The 19,519-nt window shown below is 52.0% G+C and overlaps 1 protein-coding gene across 2 annotated transcripts in view; it reads left to right on the plus strand.

Annotated features, from left to right (window-relative positions):
- The window catches only part of POR (cytochrome p450 oxidoreductase), a 54,286-nt gene that overhangs the window by 19,091 nt on the left and 15,676 nt on the right, over nt 1-19,519 (plus strand). For both annotated transcript variants that reach the window (XM_019987681.2, XM_070780065.1), the window contains exon 2: nt 9,854-10,045. In XM_019987681.2, coding sequence (XP_019843240.2) covers nt 9,861-10,045 — 185 coding nt within the window. In that variant the 5' untranslated portion in view covers nt 9,854-9,860. The remainder of the gene's footprint in view (nt 1-9,853; nt 10,046-19,519) is intronic.

The following is a 19,519-nucleotide window of genomic DNA, read 5'->3' on the forward strand; positions in this document are numbered from 1 at the left end:
ATCTTCTTGCTGTCCAGGAGACTCTCAAGAGTCTTCTCCCACACCACAGTTCAAAAGCATCAATTCTTCGGCGCTTGTTTAATCCTCAGAATAACCCAATGAAGTGGGTACTACTGTTAATATTATTGTAATAACATGTCCTTGTCTCTGTATCAGGTTGAAGAAGCTCCCTATCACTCCCAGTGTACCGAATTTTTTCATCATGAATGGATGTTGCATTTTGTCAGATGCTATTTCTCATCCACTGGTGACCACACGAGGTTTTTTAAAGAAGCCTATTGATAGAGTGAATCACATTGATGTTTGGATATTGAACTAACCTTGATTCCTGGAGAAAACTCCATTTGATCATGATGTAGTATCCTTTTTACATTTTGGGTTATTTGATTGGCTAATATTTTAGATTTTTGCATCTGTGTTCATGAGGCATGTTTGTCTGTGGTCTTTTTTGTACTATGTCTGGTTTTGGTATCAGCGTAGTACAGGCATAAAAGAGTTGGGAAGCCTTCTATTTTCTGTAAGAATTTGTACAGAATTGGTCTAATTTCTTCCTTAAATGTTTAATATAATTAATCAGTGAAGCTGTCTGCTTCTGGAGGTCACTTTTGATGATGATTTTAACTAGTAATTTGAATTCTTTTAGAGAACTCTTCAGCTGATCTATTTTTCTGGAGTGAGCTCTGACAGTTCATGTCTAAGGAATTTGTCCATTTCATCTAAGTTATCAAATGTTGACATAAAGTTGTTCATAATTTCCCATGTTACCCTTTTAATGTCTAAAGAATCTGCTGATGTCCTCTTTTTCATTCCCTATATTGGTGATTTATATCTTCTTTTTCTCCTGGTCATTCTGCCTGAGGTTGATCTATTTGAGAATAATGTATATATCATGAGTTCTAAAAATTCTAGTATAGTTGAGAATTTAAGGATTTTTTTTTTAAAAAGAAAACTTTTTGTTGAAAAATATTTTTTTCTTATTATTATTCAGGGAGGGAATCAGAATGGACCTTAGTAACGGACACACATTTTATTTACTTATGAAAATATTTATTTATTTTGGCTATGCTGAGTCTTAGTTGCAGCATGTGGGATACAGTACTCTGAGCAGGGATTGAATCCATGCCTTCCAGAATTGGGAGCACAGAGTCTTAACCACTGGACCACCAGGGAAGTCCCTAGATACATGTTTTAATTCAAGCTGCACCCCTCATCAGCTGTGTGACTTCAGGGGGCTGAAAGACTCATCAACCCCCCAGGATTCCTCTCTCCGCAGCAGAAAGCCCAGCTCCGTGGGAAGCACGGACTGATGCTGGGACTGGTGATCTTGATTCATCAAGAGGGTTAGTACTTGCTCCCCTTTCCTGCGTCTTTCAGAGTCTGCCCTGCGCCTCCCGGTCTCTTCCCGTTGCCCGAGTCCTTAGGCCGTGCGGCGGGTGTGTCACTGCGTCATTGTCTGCTTTCGCTTTCCACAGCTCTTCTTTAATGAGAACTAGAAGCATGTGTGTGTGTCTGTGTGTGTGTCTGTGTGTGTGTTTCAAAGCCTTTGAAAGAAGGGAAAGAAGGTCAGGAATCCATATTGAAGTGTTGACTCAGGTCAGAGACGAGGGTTTTCCTCCTGGTATCGTCACCAGTCAGCTGGTTTGGTTTTATGATCATGAACTTGGCGGGTCTGTGTCCCAGGCCCCTGGCGTGGCAGACAGTCTGTCATTAAGTGCAGATTACCTAGCCTTGTGTTGACCCACGTCCACTGATGGGAGTGGGGCACGCCTCACCGCGGTTCATTTTCTTTCTGTGCATCTTTGTCAGAAAGTTCTTCCTGGAGAGTGTGGGAACCTCCGTCCGTCCGTTACCACTTCTGCAGTCCAGGGCCGCCGCCACCTCTGTTTCCTGACCACCCAAAGCAGGGATCAGCTGCCTCTCAATCTCTTAGGGTAAACTTCTCCGGTTCCTTTCCAGCTTCTCATGTGTCATGTTTTGGGGACCACGCCATCCTGGGGGCCCTTTTCTGACTGTGTTCTGGTTTGTCTCTGATGCTCCCTGTCAGTAGGCCCTTAGTGCAGGTCCACTCTGGGAAGGCCCCGTAGGCTCTGGCCCATCCCATTCCCTTTTCTTGGAAAGGGAGGCATAGGATCTGTTTTGCAGCCTTGCTATGTGGACATTTCCAGTGAATGGTGGCGTGCCCTGCTGGGGATGGGGGCGTTCTGATTGCCCTTTGGCGTTTCTCATCACACCAACACCCCTTATTCCCAATCAGGCACTAGAGGCAGAAGCCGACCTCATCTGCCCAGACCTTGAGTAAAGCAGGGCAAGTCTGCAGCTCTGTGCCTCTCTTTTCCGTCTTTGTATTCATAGTCAGTGAAGGCGACGGGGTGGTCAGGAGGGTGGCGGCTTAAATCAGGAGGGTGGCGGCTTAAAAATGCGCATGAGAGCTGTGAGATAGGTTTTATTGGGGACAAAATGAGGACTGCAGCCTGGGAGACAGAACCTCAGCTCCGAGAAACCGCTCCAGAGAGACGGGGTGTGGGGAGGACAGTATGCATGTGATTTTGGTAAAGGGGGAATACATGCAATCAGGCACAGATTTTTCCAGAAGGTTTCTGCTCATCTCATGAAGCTTTCTGCTAGCCATGAGGAGCAGTCATTACCATGAAGGATTTTAGTGCTTTTCTGGGTATGAGGAGATGCAAGAATTGGGCTCAGAAAAATCAGCTCCTGAAAATATCTGTCTGAAGACCTGTCCTGCCAGTTTTCCCCTGAGCACAGATGCCTCATTTCTGCTCTCCACTCTGAGCTCCTTTCATGGGGTGTTGAAGGTCAGCAGCTGCAGTAGCCCATGATTTAATCCTCGTGGGGGTAGATGACAAGTGCCGGTTTGTAGTTGAGGGGTGAGCCATATGAACTTGGCTTAGAGAGGCCCAGCCCTTCCTCCTGGGTCTCTCCTTCACCTCTCATGCCAGATGTGGGGGAGCTTCCCCACCAAGCACAGCAACTGGGTGCCCTGCAGTTTAACTCCATGTTGATTCTGTCTCCCTGGAGAGAGAGTCAGATCCCATAGGGTAAGGGCTCAGTCCCTCAAGACTGCTCCCCCCTTACCCCCACTGCAGATGGTGGTCCCAAGTCCAGGTTGGCATCTGTGCCTCTGACTGATGGACTCTGCATTTTGGCTCCCACAGCCCCCTTCTCAGGTTTGATTAATTTGCTGGAGCCACTGACAGAACTCAGGAGAACACATTTACCAGTATATTAAAGGATCTGATGAAGGATACAGGTGAACAGGCAGATGAAGAGACACATAGGGTGAGGTCTGGGAGGATCCTGAACCCAAGAGTTTCTGTCCCTGTAGACTTAGGGTCCCCCTCCCAGCACGTGACTCTGCTCACCAACCTGGAAGCTCCCCGAGCCCCGTGCTTCTGGGATTTGAGGGAGGCCTCCTCCTGTGGGGATGATCAGTTATTCAGTCCGTTTCCAGCCCCTCTCCCCTCTCTGGAGAAGGCGTTGCAGGTAGGGACTGAAAATTCCAAGCTTATCCCCTGGAGAAGGAAGTGGCAACCCACTCCAGTATCCTTGCCTGGAGAATCCTGTGGACAGAGGAGCCTGGTGGGCTACAGTCCATGGGGTCGCAAACGGCCAGACACAACGGAGCAACTAAATAACAACAAATTCATCACTTGGTCGTCCTGGTAACCAGCCCCCGTGCAGGAGCCCACTCACAGTTGCATTCAAACAGAAGATGCTCCTGGTGCTCTTATCACTTTAGGAAATTCCAAGAGTTTTAGGATAGAAACTCTGTGCCAGGAACAGGGGGCAGAGCCCCCTGTATGTATGTATATATATATTTTCTATTATCTCACAGCACTCGTATGAAGTCTCTTCTACCCATAAATTGCCCTTGCTAACTTTTAGTAGTGTCAACTAAGTTACAGCCTCAGAATGCCCCAGAGTTTATTGCCAAGGGCTTAGGGGATCTGTGGGTTCACAGTGCTTTTGGTTCAGGCCAGGTGGCTGAGGCCCCAGAGAGGCCGAAAGAAGAAACAAGCGCATGTGGCCGTCCACGACCGGCTGCAGTTCCGGTGGTCAGTGCCCATGGGGCTTTGTCAGCTCCGTTTACGCTGAGTAATGCTAGCTCACTCTTCTGCCTGCTTCTTACCAGGTCATGCTTTCACAGATCCAGCTTCCCTGGCTGCCTTCCTCTTTCACATCCTTGCATCAGACACAGTGCCCGTCACGTGTCTCCACATCCCACCCATAAGCCCTGTTAATCGGGGGAAAAGTCATCAGCCGGGGCATTTGGGCATCTGCGAGGAACGTGGGCCTGCATGAGTTCTAGTCAAGGATGCCTTGGTCATGGCTCCACGTCTGCATTGATCCTGTGGGTGCAGCCACTGTTTGGGGTTACCACCCCGCCACCTGTTCTGACTGTGCCACAGCCTCACCCTGTCATCACTGCCACCCAGAGCTCAAAGGCCTTAGGCGCGCAGAACACTCCTCCACGCACTGGTCTTAAATCTGCTTTTAAAGGCCAGCCTCTTACTCATCACCCTTATACTCATGCATACGCATCTTGTCCTAACGCTCTTGAGTCACACTAGATTCTGTAACTGCTGCTCTTTTATCATTTGTATCAGTGGTTACAAGTGAGTAACTACTGCTCGTTTATCAGGAGGCAGATGCTTCCTCCAGCTGGAACTTTTCCCTCCTTTACCCAACTGGTGGACCCTGGTCATTTTTCATGCCCCAGCTCAGAGGTTGGTCCCTGGGTGACCCATCTTTGACTGTTTGGACCATCTTCCCTTCTTCTTCCTCAGAGCTCCGTTTTCCCCTATGTGTGGCCCCTCCGTGGTTTGAAACCACTGGAATATGCCTACCAGCGTTGGGACAGAGAAGGCCTGACAAAAGAGAGGACTTAAACACGTCCTTGGGATTCTCCAGGCAAGAACACTGGAGTGGGTTGCCATTTCCTTCTCCAATGCATGAAAGCGAAAAGTGGAAGTGAATTCGCTCAGTCATGTCCGACTCTTAGCGACCCCATAGACTGCAGCCTACCAGGCTCCTCCGTCCATGGGATTTTCCAGGCAAGAGTTCTGGAGTGGGGTGCCATTGCCTTCTCCTAAATAAAATTTAGAGTGTTATAATACCCCAAATGCTTAGGATCCAATTTTAAAAAATCACTCACCATCCTAAGAACTAGGAAAAATCTCAACTTGAATGAGAAAAAGCAGTCATACAAAAGATAAAGAAGAGCCGAAAGTTCTTTAGAACTGAAAGATACCGTAGCAAAAAGAAAAGACCAAAATTCCACGCATGGCACGACGGCAGAATTGGCCGAGGAGACCACTGGTTAACTCAGGAGAATGGAAATGACCCAATCTGAGCCAGCAGAGAAGCGAGGTGATAAAACTGAGCATGGCCGCAGGGACTTGGGGACAGCCACACACATAGGCCAGCGAGGCCCCGGGAGGGAAAGAGAAAGAGGGTGGGGCTGGGAAAGAACTTGGAGACAAAATAGATGATAAGTTCCCAACCTGCAGATGGAAGAAGCTGAGTGAATGGCAAACAGGATGAACCCAAAGAAAGCCTCGCTGGCCTTGTGTGGGTTTAAAAGGTCAGCGAGGCGGACACTGTACCCAGAGGGGAGTGTGTTCCAGCTGCTCTTTTGAGCAGTGCTCTCAGCAGGCTGCCTTGGAGAGGCCCTTTCCCCTGAGTTATCGCTCAGGCTCTGGAGGGTTGTTAGGCAAGAGGAGGCTTGGTTTCCCTAAGGATTCTCTCTCTCATCTTGAAGAACCTTGGCAGAGGTTTGTGACCTGGAGCAGACCCTACTCCCGCTGCAGCGGGGGTTGGGGGGGGGTGGTCCTGGGCTCTTTGGAGGCGACGGTGCTTGGGTGACATGCGCACTAAAGGGGCGGCGTGCACCGCTCGCTGGCTTCCTTCCTTCCTTCCTTCCTGTTGCTGCATTCATGCCAACTCACTGTGATGTCAGCGCCAGCTCAGTCGATCACTTACTGACGAGAAGTTAACGTACAGTGACGGCAAAGCTGCAGATCCTTTCTAGAGGACAATCTGAGACATCAGGTGTTGTCAACAGTTGGATGGAGAAAGAGCCCTTCTCTTTTTGCCACATGTGTCCCTTCAAAGCTGACTTCGCTCCCGCCACGTCCTTGGCCCCGGGTGGCCAGCGATTTGTTCACCCCGCTCTGCAGGGTGTCGGGCTGCCCCGGGGACTGCTGCTCAGTTGTCTCCGACTCTGTGCTACCCCACAGACTGTAGCCCTTCAGGCTCCTCTGTCCATGGGATTCTCCAGGCAAGAATACTGGAGTGGGTTGCCATTTCCTACTCCAGGAGATCTTTCCAACCCAGGGATCAAACCCACATCTCTTACGTCTCCTGCATTGGCAGGTGGGTTCTTTACCACTAGCACCACCTGGGAAGCCCTGGCATTGCTGCCTCTGACCTTCAGCATCAGTGAGAACTGGCTAATTGGTGCAGTTCAAAAGGAGGAATAGCACCTGTCTAACTGTTTATGCCCGTTTCCATATGTACACTGTCTTTATGATAAAAGTGAAAAAACTTAGGTACAGACCTAATATATAATAAAAGATTGAATCAGACCTGCTCTGTTTGGGGTGGGGGAGACTTACTTGGCTGGTCTTTGATGAACCCCATTTTTTCTGTGTCTAATTTTTACATGTAAGAACATGGAAGCCTCCTTCCTGCCAGTAAGGGATTTGCCCAGCTGGCAACAGGCCTGTGGCAAGAGCCTGGTCTGGTTAAGAACTTCCTCTATTTTCCCACAGCCTTTTTATTTTCTTCTGTTGCTGACAGATGTTGCTTTTGGCCCCGTGAGCTCTGTACTGTTTGGTTTTCCTGCTTCCCACTAAGTGCAAAAGAATGAATGAATGATTGAAAGGTAGATTGCACAGGGCTCCCAGAGTCTCCCTCAAGGGCCTGTGGGGACCTCAGACTATCTCACGGTCAGCCCCCCACACTTGAAATGGAGACCATCCACCAGGCAGGATGGTCAAATTTCTTCCATCTGAATATTTCACACTCAGAGTAGAGTGATTTTATGCAGCAGGGCCTTGATTCCCTGACCTTGCTGAGGTGCCTCGGGGCATCATTGGTGGCACGCAGAGGTGCTCAGAGAGACTCCACATCTATGCCCCTGAGCGCAGCTTGGGGTGTTTCTCAGTATCAGTGTGAGATCTTCTGCATTCCCTTTGACACTCTGTGTGTCTTTGCAGAGCTGGGTTTTTGGAAGTTGTTGGGATCCAACTACTCCTAAATGGAACTCTTTGGTATGTCTCTTGGCCTAGGGATACCATTTACTCAGATTCCAGGGGCTTCACAAGCCGAGAAAGTCGGGAGACCTGTGTCCTGGAGGATCACTGCATGGGCATGCTCCCAGCCCCTAAGTTCTTTTCGGTCTGTAGGCTTCATGTCAGTGGTTCATGCAGTTGATACATCCTGTGTGTTTCAGTGAATTCATTGACTTTTTTCATTCCATGAGAACTTTTCTCCAGCCCTAGGTGATGTGCCAAGCACTGTGCCGGGAAAGTGTGACACACACCCCCACCCGGGAAGTGACAGTTGAGCCAGGGTCTGAGGACCGAGTGGGGAGCAGGTAGAAGGAGAGCATCCCAGGCCCGGGTCAAGGCCCTGGGGACAGGGACACAGGCTGGAGAGGAGGGCAGGTGCGTTCATGTACACCTCCGTGGGACGTTGGTGGTTTAACAGTTTGTTCTTGGCTTCAGCCCCCAGGCACGTGGCTCTGATCCTAGTTGGGAAGCATGAGGTGAAGGTTTTTCCTGACTTCCTCCTTGCCAGCCTGCCAACCCTTCCTTCTCACCACGAGCCAGATACCCAGGTGTCTTGGGGGAACTGTTTGTCCCTCGGGAACTGGGGACAGAACAAAGAGATGTGTCCACTCTGTTGCCCGGCTTGGGTGAGTGGCGAGTAAACCTCGCCCTTGGAGCCTCCCGGCCTCTGGTGGAAATAGATGCTCTCCGGGGTCCTTTGCACCACCCTCTGCAGCTCTGGTCTGTCTGACATCTTACATCTCAGAGCTGTGGAGACCCCAGTCTTAGTGCTGTGGTTGACTTGGCGTGTGGCAAGGAGCAGTTGTTTAGTTTTGTGGGTGTCAGTCCCCCCTTGGTAAGTAAGGGGGCTGGGCAGCCTGAGTCAGCAAGGTGGTGGGACAGGGAGCTGGCAGTCGTCATGGGGGGCTCTCCTGGGTCAGCATGTCAGCCCTGGTGGGACCCCCAGGCAGGCTCCGAGACCATGAGGACAGGTCCCCTCCACAGCAGAAGTCTCGTGGGCATGCCAGACACCACTGCTGGGTGGGTAGCGAGACGTGACTAACCCTGAGTAAACATTCAGTGTGTTTATAGGACAATTCTTTAAACAGTACTTTCTGGGTACTCGAGTTAAGATTGTCTTTTCACATCAGGTATCGGAAAGGGTGAGCTAAGGTGATCTCGGGAACTCAGCCTCTGAAACCAGCCCCTCAGATTAGTGACCAAGCTCAGAAGCAGGCTGAGGGCCGCCCTGAAGGGCCCGCTCCCGGCCCTCAGCTGACCCGGGGCCCCCGCTCTGGTTCCCCGAAGTCAGTGACAGCTAATGGAAGTCACGTGTGAAGTAATCTCGCGCTGCCCTCCTCGCCGAGCTGTGACTCAGGCATTTCTGACCAAGCCTGGAGCCGTGGTTGCGCTGAGAGCCAGCCACTGGGTAGGAGCAGTGATTGCAAAAGGGCACAATGAGATTGAAGAGCCAGCCCGGCCTTGGTGACAAGAGGCAGAAGTGCACTGCGGGAGTGTCTGGGCCTCTGTGGACTCATCTGTACATACCTGCCAGGTTTCAGTGGTGGAAGGACCAGTCGAGCACCTTTCAAGGGGACTAAATAGGTTGGTGTGGTGGGGGTTCCCAAGAACACCATCTGGGAACTAAGCCAATTGGTGTGTGTGTGTGGGGGGGGGTTCCCCCAAGACCACCGTCTGGCTCAGTGATGCAGCAGGACTCACAGAAGTTGGCAAAGCTGCTTTACTCCCAGTCATAGTTGATTACGGCTGAGGGAGACAGCCTGAAAGCAGCAGAGGGAGACGCGAAAGGACAGTCCAGCAGGAGCGGGCAGAAGCTTCCAGGTGTGCTCTGCCTGCGGGCGGGCTGTCCTCCGGGGGAGTCACACCATGTTCTCCACCAGCAGCCACGTGCGGCCACGTGTCTTAGGTGCTGCCAGCCGGCGAGGCCCCCTCTAGCTGTGGCGTCCAGGGTTCCCTACTGAGAATCAGTCTTGAAGGCCCGGGGCACCCCCATGTCTGAGCTCACCTCTTGAGTCTCCAGAGCCCCAGAGGTCCCAGCAGTACGATGTGACTCAGAGCCCCAGGTGTTCCCCTACGCTGCAGCATTAGCATAAACCATCTGGGTGACCCAAGGTCTCGGGTATGCAGAGACATTCTTATTAGGCGGCACATCCCAAGGGCTCAGAGGTTATTTCCATGGAGCTGTCCAAGGGCCAGTCCCTGAAGACCTGTGGAGCGTGCTGGTTCGGGGCATCCCGGGCCTGCCGGGGAAAGGGAAGCTGCGCCCCGCTGTGTCCTTGTGGGGCTGAAGCAGGCTGGTGTGGGGAACCCGTGGCTCCTCCTCAGGGCACTGGAGGCCCGGTCCTGGTTCCAGCCTGTGCCCAGGTGCACCCGGGGCTGAGCAGGCACCACGCCGGCCGCATGCTCGCTCGGTTCTGGTCCCGGGGCTCTGCCTGTTGCTGCATCCCTTGGGGTGTGCAGCCCAGACCGAAGCCTTCAGGGGGCTCCCCAGCAGGCCCCAGGCGGCCCCTGCTGACTTCTGTCGTTCTTTGTCTGGACAGATTCCTGATGAACATGGCAGACTCCAACATGGATGCCGGCACCACCACGTCTGAGATGGTGGCTGAAGAAGTGTCCCTTTTCAGCACGACGGACGTGATCCTGTTTTCTCTCATCGTGGGTGTCATGACATACTGGTTCCTCTTCAGGAAGAAAAAAGAAGAAGTCCCCGAGTTCACCAAGATTCAGACCACGTAAGTGACAACACTCAGGGTCCCCCCCGGAGCACGTCTCTGCTGTCCTCCCGGCAGTGCTCAGGCAGGAGCAAGCCAGCTGAGAGGGGCAGGGCCCCTCGTAGCGTCTTGGGTTTTGCCTGATTGGTGGGCTCTGCTTCTGGTCTAGCTTCATAAGTGCTTCTGTTTGTGCTGCCCCTCACGTCGGTCAAGGTCCTTTGATGCCTATCTCGTATTCAGGCGTCGCAGGAACCAGTCAGAGCAGAAGTCGCCGTACGCCGACAGGCAGCATGATGCTCTGGCATGCAGGGGCCTCAGCACAAGGCTCCCAGTTAATGCCTCACTCCAGGCCCTGACCGTGCCTTTCGTAAATGCACGGGCTCACCGAGGCACCCTCCTCAGGGCCAGGGCGCAAGGTAACGGGTCCTTTTGGGATTCCCTCGAATCCTTTTCATTGTCGACAAGGAGAGAGTTGCAGTTTGACGCTGCCTTAACATATCCTATTCACCTAACAGCTGCTCATTTCTCTTTTTATTTTATTTTAAAAATTTATTTATTTTAATTGGAGGATATTTGCTTTCTCTTTTTAAATGAAGAGAGGAGCCTGGAGCTTAGAGATTGGTTGCGGTCAAGGGTTGGTGACAAAGTAAGAGAAAAGCTATTTTTTCCTCCTCTACTGTCAGTGCTCAGACTGAACGCTCCTTTGAGCAAGCAGTTCTCCATCTCTCTGGACCCCAGCTGGGTGTGACACTGTCTCCTGAAGTTAGCATCAGCTCCCCCAGGTTACAGGTTCAGCCCCAGAGGCCCGCGCCCTGCCCCCCTCAGACAATGATCAACAAGTCCGGGTGCCAGCAACTACCTGGGTCAGAGGTTCCCATAACCCTCTGCTTGGGTTTGATTAATTCGCTAGAGGGGTACACAGAACTCAGGAAAACACCTTTCTTACTAGATCACCTGCTTAGTGTGATTTAGTAAGAATAAAAGAAATAGCCAGATGGAAGAGAGGCATAGGGCAAGGTGTGGGGAAGGGGCCCAGGGCTCCCCTGCCTCTCTGGGCTGCCACCTGCCCAATCCCTCTGTGTCGTCAGCAGCTCCAGGACTGTCCAAACCCCATCCTTTTGGGTTTTTGTAGAGGTTTCATTGTGTGTGCATATTGATTTAATCATTGACTGTTGGGCATTAATGCAGCCTCCAGGCCCGCTCCCCTCCCCAGAGGTCACTAACCCTAAATGCAGTGACCCCGCCCTCACAGGGCTCTTGTGGGTGACGTCTGTAACATCAACTAGCTCTAGTCCTGCCACTCGGCAGCTGCTTAGGTGTTTGTGTCCCAAAGTGTTTCGTACCGAGCACTACGCTGGACGCCGCAGGTATGCAAGAATGGCCTTTATGTTAAAGAAGCTAACAAGTCATGACTTGGAAAGGTACTTTAAAAAATTGTTTCTGAAACACTTTCAGCTCAACAGAGTGGGTGGCCTCATCGCTCATGATGGAGGGAGAGGTGAGCAGGCGGGAGACACAGGCTCTGGGGTCTCTACTGAGGCATCCTCTCTTGGAGAGGTCAGAAAGGTGTGCTGCAGGAAAGGGGCCACATTCCAAGACTTCAAGGGCTTTGCCAGCAGAAGGCCAGAGCGGGGCGGGGAGGCTGGCAGGCGAGGGGAGGCTGGCAGGCGAGCGGAGGCCAGCCTGTACCCCTGGAACTGGACAGGTACATTCGTGGTGTGGCAAAGTGTTCTTGGTGAAAAGGTATGGCACTCAAGAGGACCAGTGCCCAGGTCCCAGTTTAAAGGGGCCCTGCGTCTGCTCATCTGTAAGATGCAGGCAAGTCCCAACCCCTACCCCTGAGGGAGGCTGTGCCATGAGAGAGCCTGGAGCCACCATTCTTGTGTTACCAGGGTCCCTGGGGTCACTAGATGGACTTGAAACAGAAGTCCTAGACTTTACAGATTCACAGATTCAAATGGTTTCTCTTTGCCAGAGTGCTGAAACTCTATTTCCCTCTTTATAATCCTAAAATTTTCACCCTCCATATTTCAGTCCCCTTCTCGTCCCTCATGGTATCACGCTGAATATCTTGTGGCCAGGGTCCTGCGTTGTACACTGTAAGAGAAGCTGTCGTCGAGCAGTGGTTAGGGTCTGGGCCCTGATGTTGGTTACGAAGGTTTGAGTCCTGACCCCACCCCACCCTGTATTAGTCTTGTGACATTTGCCCTCACTTAATCTTTTGAAGTTTGTGTCTTTAATTATAAATCAGAGATAACAGTAGAACTGACCTCATAGGGCTGTAAAAATTAACCGACATGCTCCGTCATAGAGCTCTTTACCCAGCTCCTGGTGCTTGAAGAGCCCTCATCATTAATACCATCTCCAGTCTTACAGGAACCTTCCAGAACACCATCATTACCCTGTTTGGCAGAGAAGGAAGCTGAGGTGTTAGTGACTGAGTGTGCCTGAGGTCACCTAACTTACAAGCAGAGCTGGTTTTTCTTTTGAACCCAGATCTACAGACTGCACAGCCCCGTTTTCCCCGCTTTGCCAGGCTGCCTTCTGTCTCTTAAGATGTGGGTAATATCCCAGTGTAAAGGTGAGAGAGCTGAGACTCAGAGAGGCCGCTTTGCTGATGTGCCTGGGCCACGCAGCTGGCCCTGTGCAAATCCCTCCATGCTGCCCCTGCTCTCTCGTGCTTCCGGTGAGCGCAGGCGGCTCCAGCCACAGCTCGGCCTCCCTCACCGCCAGGCCCGTGGAGAGCCAGCGGTGTGGGGACTGTCTGTAGCCCACAGCTGGATCCAGAGTCCTCACTGATTCCCAGTGGCTTCCAGTTGGTCTTTTAAGGCCTTTTCAGGCCTTCACCACCTGGGATAGTGAGTCCAGACCTTTGAGCATGGATATTTTTTAAAAACCAGGCCAGTGGGAGCGGCTGTGTCTGACAGCAAGCACAGGATGCACGTCCGCAGCCCCCTGACCCCGGACTTCGGGGTGCACGCGATCCCCAAGGAGCCCCCATGTCGGCAGGTGAATCTCCCAGGTGTGCTGGCCTCGGGGGGGCCCTCATCACAAGGCTGGATTGGGCTTCAGAACCTCAGGTGCCCAGGGAGGGCTTCAAAGAAAGGTCAGTTCTAGAAGGCCTCCATGGTATTTTTCATAAGCTGTTTATTGAAATGCATAACATGCAGACATAAAAGTACACAGATCTTAAGCACATGGTCTGATCATTTTTCACAAAAGGGGCATAATCATGTAAGAAACTCCCCCCACCAGTCTCACCACCCCCAGGTCGCCCACTCTCCTGACTTCTCGTGACAAGCGTCGTCTGTGTCTCGGGATGTGTAGCGTTTGGCCATTTTTCCTGAGGTTTCTCCACATCATGTATAGTGATGGTTCTTTCATTATCATTACATGGCTTTCAGTTGTGGGATAAACCATGACTTATTCACTCCCGTCACCAAGGCCCTTTAGATTGCTTCAAGCCTCAGGCATTGTTACCAGCGGCTCTGCAGGGAACACCTGTACAAGTGGACATGGTTCCCGTGTGGACGTCGCTCTGCTGGGTGTGTGGTGGACGTGGAGTTGGGGTCAGAGGGAAGGCTCACATGTGCCTCTGTTAGATACGGCCAGTTTCCCAGCCTGCAAGTACCAGCTCCCAGCCCTGCCCCCAGCATGCAGGGGTTCAGTTGCTGCCCATCCTCACCAACACTTAACTTTTATCAGTTAAAAAATTTTAGCCTTTCTAGGGAGTTCCCGGGTGGTCCAGTTTTTAGGACCTGTTGCTTTCACTATCAGTGCCTGGGTTTGATCCCTGGTCAGCGAACGAAGGGGTTTCTGGCGTGGATTGTGAAGTATCTGCCTGCGATGCAGGAGACCCAAGTTTGATCCCTGGGTCAGGAAGGTCCCCTGGAGAAGGAAATGGCAACCCACTGCAGTGTCCTTGCCTGGAGAATCCCGTGGACAGAGGAGCCTGGTGGGCTACAGTCCACGGGGTCGCAAAGAGCCGGACACAACTGAGCCACTAAACCACCACCACCACTACAGTGAACTAAGACCCCACAAGCTGCATATATGGGCAAAAAACAGTTTTTTAATGAAAAAAAAAAAAAAACAGAATAAAATTTTAGCCATTCTAATGGGCGTGTGGTGGTACCTGTTTTAATCACATTTCAGTGATTTTTCATGTTTACTGGCCACTGAGGTATCTTTTGTGAAGGTCATTCAAGACTTTGGCCATTTTTTTCTTGCCAGGTTATTAACCTTCTTCATTTGTCACAGTTCTTCATGTATTCTAGATCCGAGTCCTTCGTTAGATATCTACATATCTTCAGGATCTTTTTGTAACTTGCCTTTAACTCTCTGAACAGTATCTGTCTTTTTGTGATCAGAAGTTCTTAAATGGGTCCAATCGTGAACTTTTGGTTGGCCTTCACATTTATGGCTAATGCTCTGGTGTCCAGTTGAAGAAGCCTTATCTTGTGGTCATGGAGCTTATCTTTTGTATTTTCTTCTGAAAGCTTCACTCTTGTAGTTTTTATCTTAGATCTGCCATCCAGCTAAAATTGATTGGGTATCAGCCAATTGTCAGGGCCCTTTGAGATTGATTTTTTCCTTTACGGATATCCATGTATTCAGTTCAGCACCATTTGTTACAATAGAAAAGGTCATTCTTTTCTCACTGCACTAAAGTGTCATCACTGTGGATGTGATTCGGGGGGCCAGAGAGATGGGGGTTGACTTCTAGACTCCTTGTTCCATTGGTCTGTTTTCTGTCCTCTCCCCAGTACCACACTGTTCTGTTTTCTGTGATTTTATAGTAACTGTTGACTTGGTATCTGGTAGTCCAAGTCCTCCAGCTTTGTTCTTTTAAGATTCTGTTGGCTTTTGGGGGCCCTTGGCATTTCCAAGTAACTTTTTTTTTTTAACTTGGCCAAAGCTCAGCTTGTGGGATCTTAGTTCCCCAATCGGGGATCAGACCCAGACCCCAGCAATGAAAGCACAGAGTCCCAACCACTGGACTTGCAGGGACTCGACTCCATGTAACTTTCAGAGTCAGTTTGTCAATGTCTGCTGCTGCTGCTGCTGCTGCTGCTAAATCACTTTAGTCATGTCCGACTCTGTGTGACCCCATAGACGGTAGCCCACCAGGCTCCCCCGTCCCTGGGATTCTCCAGGCAAGACCACTGGAGTGGGTTGCCATTTCCTTCTCCAATGCATGAAAGTGAAAAGTGAAAGTGAAGTCGCTCAGTCGTGTCCAACTCTTAGCAACCCCGTGGACTGCAGCACACCAGGTTCCTCCGTCCATGGGATTTTCCAGGCAAGAGTACTAACAAATGAAAAAAAAAAAACCTGCTGGGATTGGATGGAATCTCTCAATTAATTGGCATCTTCCAGTATTGAGCCTTGAGCCTTCTAATCCGGAAACATGGTTTTATCCCCCTGGGGAGGTGTTTCGAACAGTTTACGATAGCAATTAAAGACTTGTAATAGAGAGCAGTTACAAGCAGCGCATCCTCATAGTAATAATTCCGCTTTCATCTCCACTCCCTCTCACTCCTCCCCCTTCGCTCAGCTTGTACCTCTGGGCAGAGCGCGTGGGGCCAGGGCAACTCCCAGTGTGGGGGACCCCAGAGTGGGGTCTGGAGCTCAGGGCCCCTCTGTGCCCACATGCACTTTGCTTGCACGTATAATACAGCCCCTTCCTATTGGGTGGGAATTTGTTTCTTTCCTCCTTCCATGGTGCAGAGATAGTGTCCTGTTCCCATCCTGTCCTTTGTCTGGGTCTCCAGCCCAGCCCCCGGCCTGTCGGAGTGAAGATACTCAGAGAAAGGCCGTTGACTTAGTAAATGCTAAAATCTGCACGTGTGTCTGCCTCTCGAGCAAACTGGCTCACAGGCTGGGTGTGGCTTACGTTACTTTTTTTTTTTTTTAATTTACAACATTGAAAGCCCTAGCAGTTTCACTTAAAACTCACTTCTATATAACCTTTTTTGAAAAAGGGGAAAAAAAAAAAAAGCATCCCAGAGGACCCGGCCACGCTGTGAGCCCACCGTGACCGCGGCCAGCAGGGGCTGGGGCTGAGCAGGGCCGCCCGTGTCGAGGGGGTCCGAACGGCAGCCTGCGCCCCCAGCCAGCCCCGGCCGTGCTCCCCCTCGGCTCTGCTCACAGCCTTGGGAAGCCCTCACCCCTGCAGCCTGCTCCTCTTGTGGGGCCTAAGAGTGCTTTCAGGAGAAACAAAGCTGCTTCTTACAGAACGTTGCAAGCAAACACCGAAGCATGGGGGGCACCCAGGCCCCCGCCACCATTTCAGCTCGCCACTCCGGGCCATTCCCCACTCTTGCCAGATTACCTTAAAGCTGGCGTATGATTTCATCATTAGTCCTGTAACTCATATGAATGATGAATAAAGAAATCACATGCTTTCATAGGAAACTGGAAATATCTCCTGTGAAACTATACGGAAACCTGCACTAGCAGAATATTCCAGTTCTCTCGCATTCGAGGACTTCCCCTTTCTAAACCTAACACACCGCCTCCCTCCCACCCCTTCAAGTCCACAATATGTGTCAGTATCAGTGGATACTCGGCCGGCATTGTTCATAGTTCCTTGAGTGACCAAGCCATTTTTTTTAAACCTTTTTTTTTTAAAGATTCAGGATCTAAAGCCATACATCACAATTGATTACTCAATCTTCTCAACCTCTCTTTTGGAGGGGTCAGGTCTACATGCAGTAAAAGTCTCCTTTTTTTTTTTAATTTTTTTAAATATATTTCATTTATTTTATTTGGTTGCATTGAGTCTTAGTTACAGCATGTGGGATCTAGTTCCCTGACCAGGGATCGAACCCAGGCCCCCTCATTGGGAGCACAGAGTCTTAGCCACTGGACCACCCGGGAAACCCCCCAAATTCTCCTTTTTTAAAAAATTATTTTGAATTGGAGGATAATTGCTTTGCAATATCATGCTGGTTTCTGCCATGCACATTCCCCTTTTTGAAGTGCACAGTTTGATGAGTCCTGACAGGTGTGTGCAGTTGCGTAACCAGCGCTACGGTCAAGATAACCAAGGACATTCCGCACCCCAGAAGGCACCCCCCACAGGCCCCTTCACAGTTGGCACTCCCCAGCCCCCACCCCTGGCAACTGCTGGTCTTACTTCTGTCCCGCACTTTCGCCTTTTCTGGCAAGTCATGCTCACTGGGGCTGTGGCCTCTCGTGCCTGGCTGCTTCCCCATCACACAGTGACAGATCTCTTTCGGTCCGAAGGCTTCATTCCACCCCTGTGACTCCCTCACAGCATTTTTTGTTGAAGAAACCAGATCATTTGTTTCCCCGAGTTTCCCACGGTCTAGATTTTACTGACTGCATCCCACTGGGGGTTGCTTCTGAAAAGCCACAAAGAAGCTCATTTTCCTCCATGACCTTTGTTTGACGGCTCGCTCTCAGCAGAAAGGCCAGGAAGACCAGGAGTCGAGGCCACCAGCACCATCTCTGACCATTCTCTGTCTCCCGAGTGCTGTCCTGGTGCTGGCTCTTTGCACACCCAGCTCAGGGCCACCTTTCCTAGACAGGGGTCCTTGGCTCTGACAGTGGAAACGCAAACAGATTTTACAAAGAGCAAAGCATGAGGAAAGGCCATGGAGGGTGGACCGTGCCCGAAACCGCCTGCATCTGTGGTGGACACGGCGAGGACGTGGGCTCAGGACATTCACGCTGCCCCTGTACTCGGAGCTGAGGGTTTTCTGCTGCCACCTGACCACGAGGGACCGCTCCTGTCCCTTGATGGGACTGGGGAGGTTTTGCCATTCTAGCCAGTGCCCCAAAGCTCAGACGTGGCCTGTCTGGGAAGCGATGCAGGGCCGAGTGTCAGTGGCCCTTCTGACCTCACTTGGCATCCTCTGGGCTCTCGGTGCCAGTGGCTTCATCTCTGGGGGCCAGGGGCCAGGGCGTAGGGACACGGGGCATCCTCAGGGCCTCATGTGCAGGTGGGACGCACGAGGGTGGTACAGTGGACAAGGCTCAGACAGCCAAGGTGCCACTGGCGGGTGTCAGGAGGGAGGCACCCCCCAGGCTGAGTCTGGAGGCTGAGTAGGAAGCTGGGAGAGGGCCGCGTGTACTGACGCCGGGACCAGGAGAACAGGGCCTGCTCTGGGGAAGGTGTATCCTGGCAGGGCCTGGGTGTAAGTCACCAAGGGAGTCGGGGGTCGTGAAGGGAGCCAAGATAGGAGAGCTGAGGCTGGGGAGGGACCCACAGGGCCTTGGGGTTTTTGTCTGACCCTCGTGCGGAGCCGAGGGGAGGGCTGGTGCCAGGGCAGCCCCGAGAGCTACGGTTTGCGTCTGGGCCCCACACAGATTGGAGGACGGTCATCAGGAGGTGTCCTGCTGACCAGGGCCCATGGTGTCCACCAGGGGAACATCACTCCCCCTGAGGCTCAGAGTACCCTCAGTGACAGGGAGGAATCCCTGGGAAGGGGGACCGCCGTGTCCTGTGTCCTGACCAACGGGGTGACCAGGGAGATGCAGCCTTGCTCTGCTGGGGGCGGGTGGGGAGCAGACCCTCAGCCTGCCCTGCTGGGGAGTGGGAGGGTGCCTCTGGGCTTTCCTGGAGCTGAAGTTACTGCTTCAGCCCCAAGCTTCACTCCCCTCCAAAGTCAAATGGGGCAGAATCCTTTCCACCTTCCCGGTGGGGGTGGGCGGGGCAATTACCTGAAGTAGAAAAGGAAGTGAACAGGAGCACTCTGTACGCAGGGGTCCCCCCCTTTCTTGTCTCTGACCCCTGGCCTCCCACACTGCTGCATGCTCCCACCTGCCTCGCCGCTTTCTGCCCACGGCGGTTCCCACTCTGGGCCCGGGTGGTGGAGAAAGCTGCTGTTTCTCAAGCTCCAGGGAGCCACTTTGTTTTCACCCCAGGCAGCTTTTCCCAACCACTAGCCACGAGGTTTCCGCCACGAGGCTCTGGTGGGTCTGCCCCCTTCTACCACCCGCTCTACCGCCATCGATGTCACCCAGCTCTCGGCCCTTTTCCCCGCCTGCCGCCCTGGGGCCTGGAGAACTTGTCACCACCCACAAGGCTCTGAAGGGAGCCACTCAAAAGCAGCTGTCCCACGTGTTGCCGGGAGCAAGGGAAAGTCTCAGAAGAAGTCAGTTCCGCTTTGCTGAAAATTAAATTTTACAAAGCCTTCTGAGCATGGCCTGGGACTGGAAAGAGAATGAATCACGCCAGCCCTTGTGGTTTGTCTCGGTCCAAGTGACTCAGTGTTCTTGTCCACCCTCCTTCGGGCCGATACAGTCCCCCCCACCACCCCCGCTGTAGTTGACCTCAGAAACCAGAGGCACTTCTGCTCCCAGTTTGGGGGTGGGGAACCTAATTGGAACCGTTTGTACTCTGGAGCCGTGTGGTCTCAGCTCTGCGCCTGGGCCAGCCGCGGCCTCTCCTGATGGCTGTTTACTTGGGTGCCTTCAAAGGGGGGCTCCCCACATGGAACCATCTCAGCCCACCCTGCTGGGCGTTCC

Source organism: Bos indicus, chromosome 25, assembly GCF_029378745.1.
Source record: "Bos indicus isolate NIAB-ARS_2022 breed Sahiwal x Tharparkar chromosome 25, NIAB-ARS_B.indTharparkar_mat_pri_1.0, whole genome shotgun sequence".
NCBI classification, from domain to species: Eukaryota; Metazoa; Chordata; class Mammalia; order Artiodactyla; family Bovidae; genus Bos; species Bos indicus.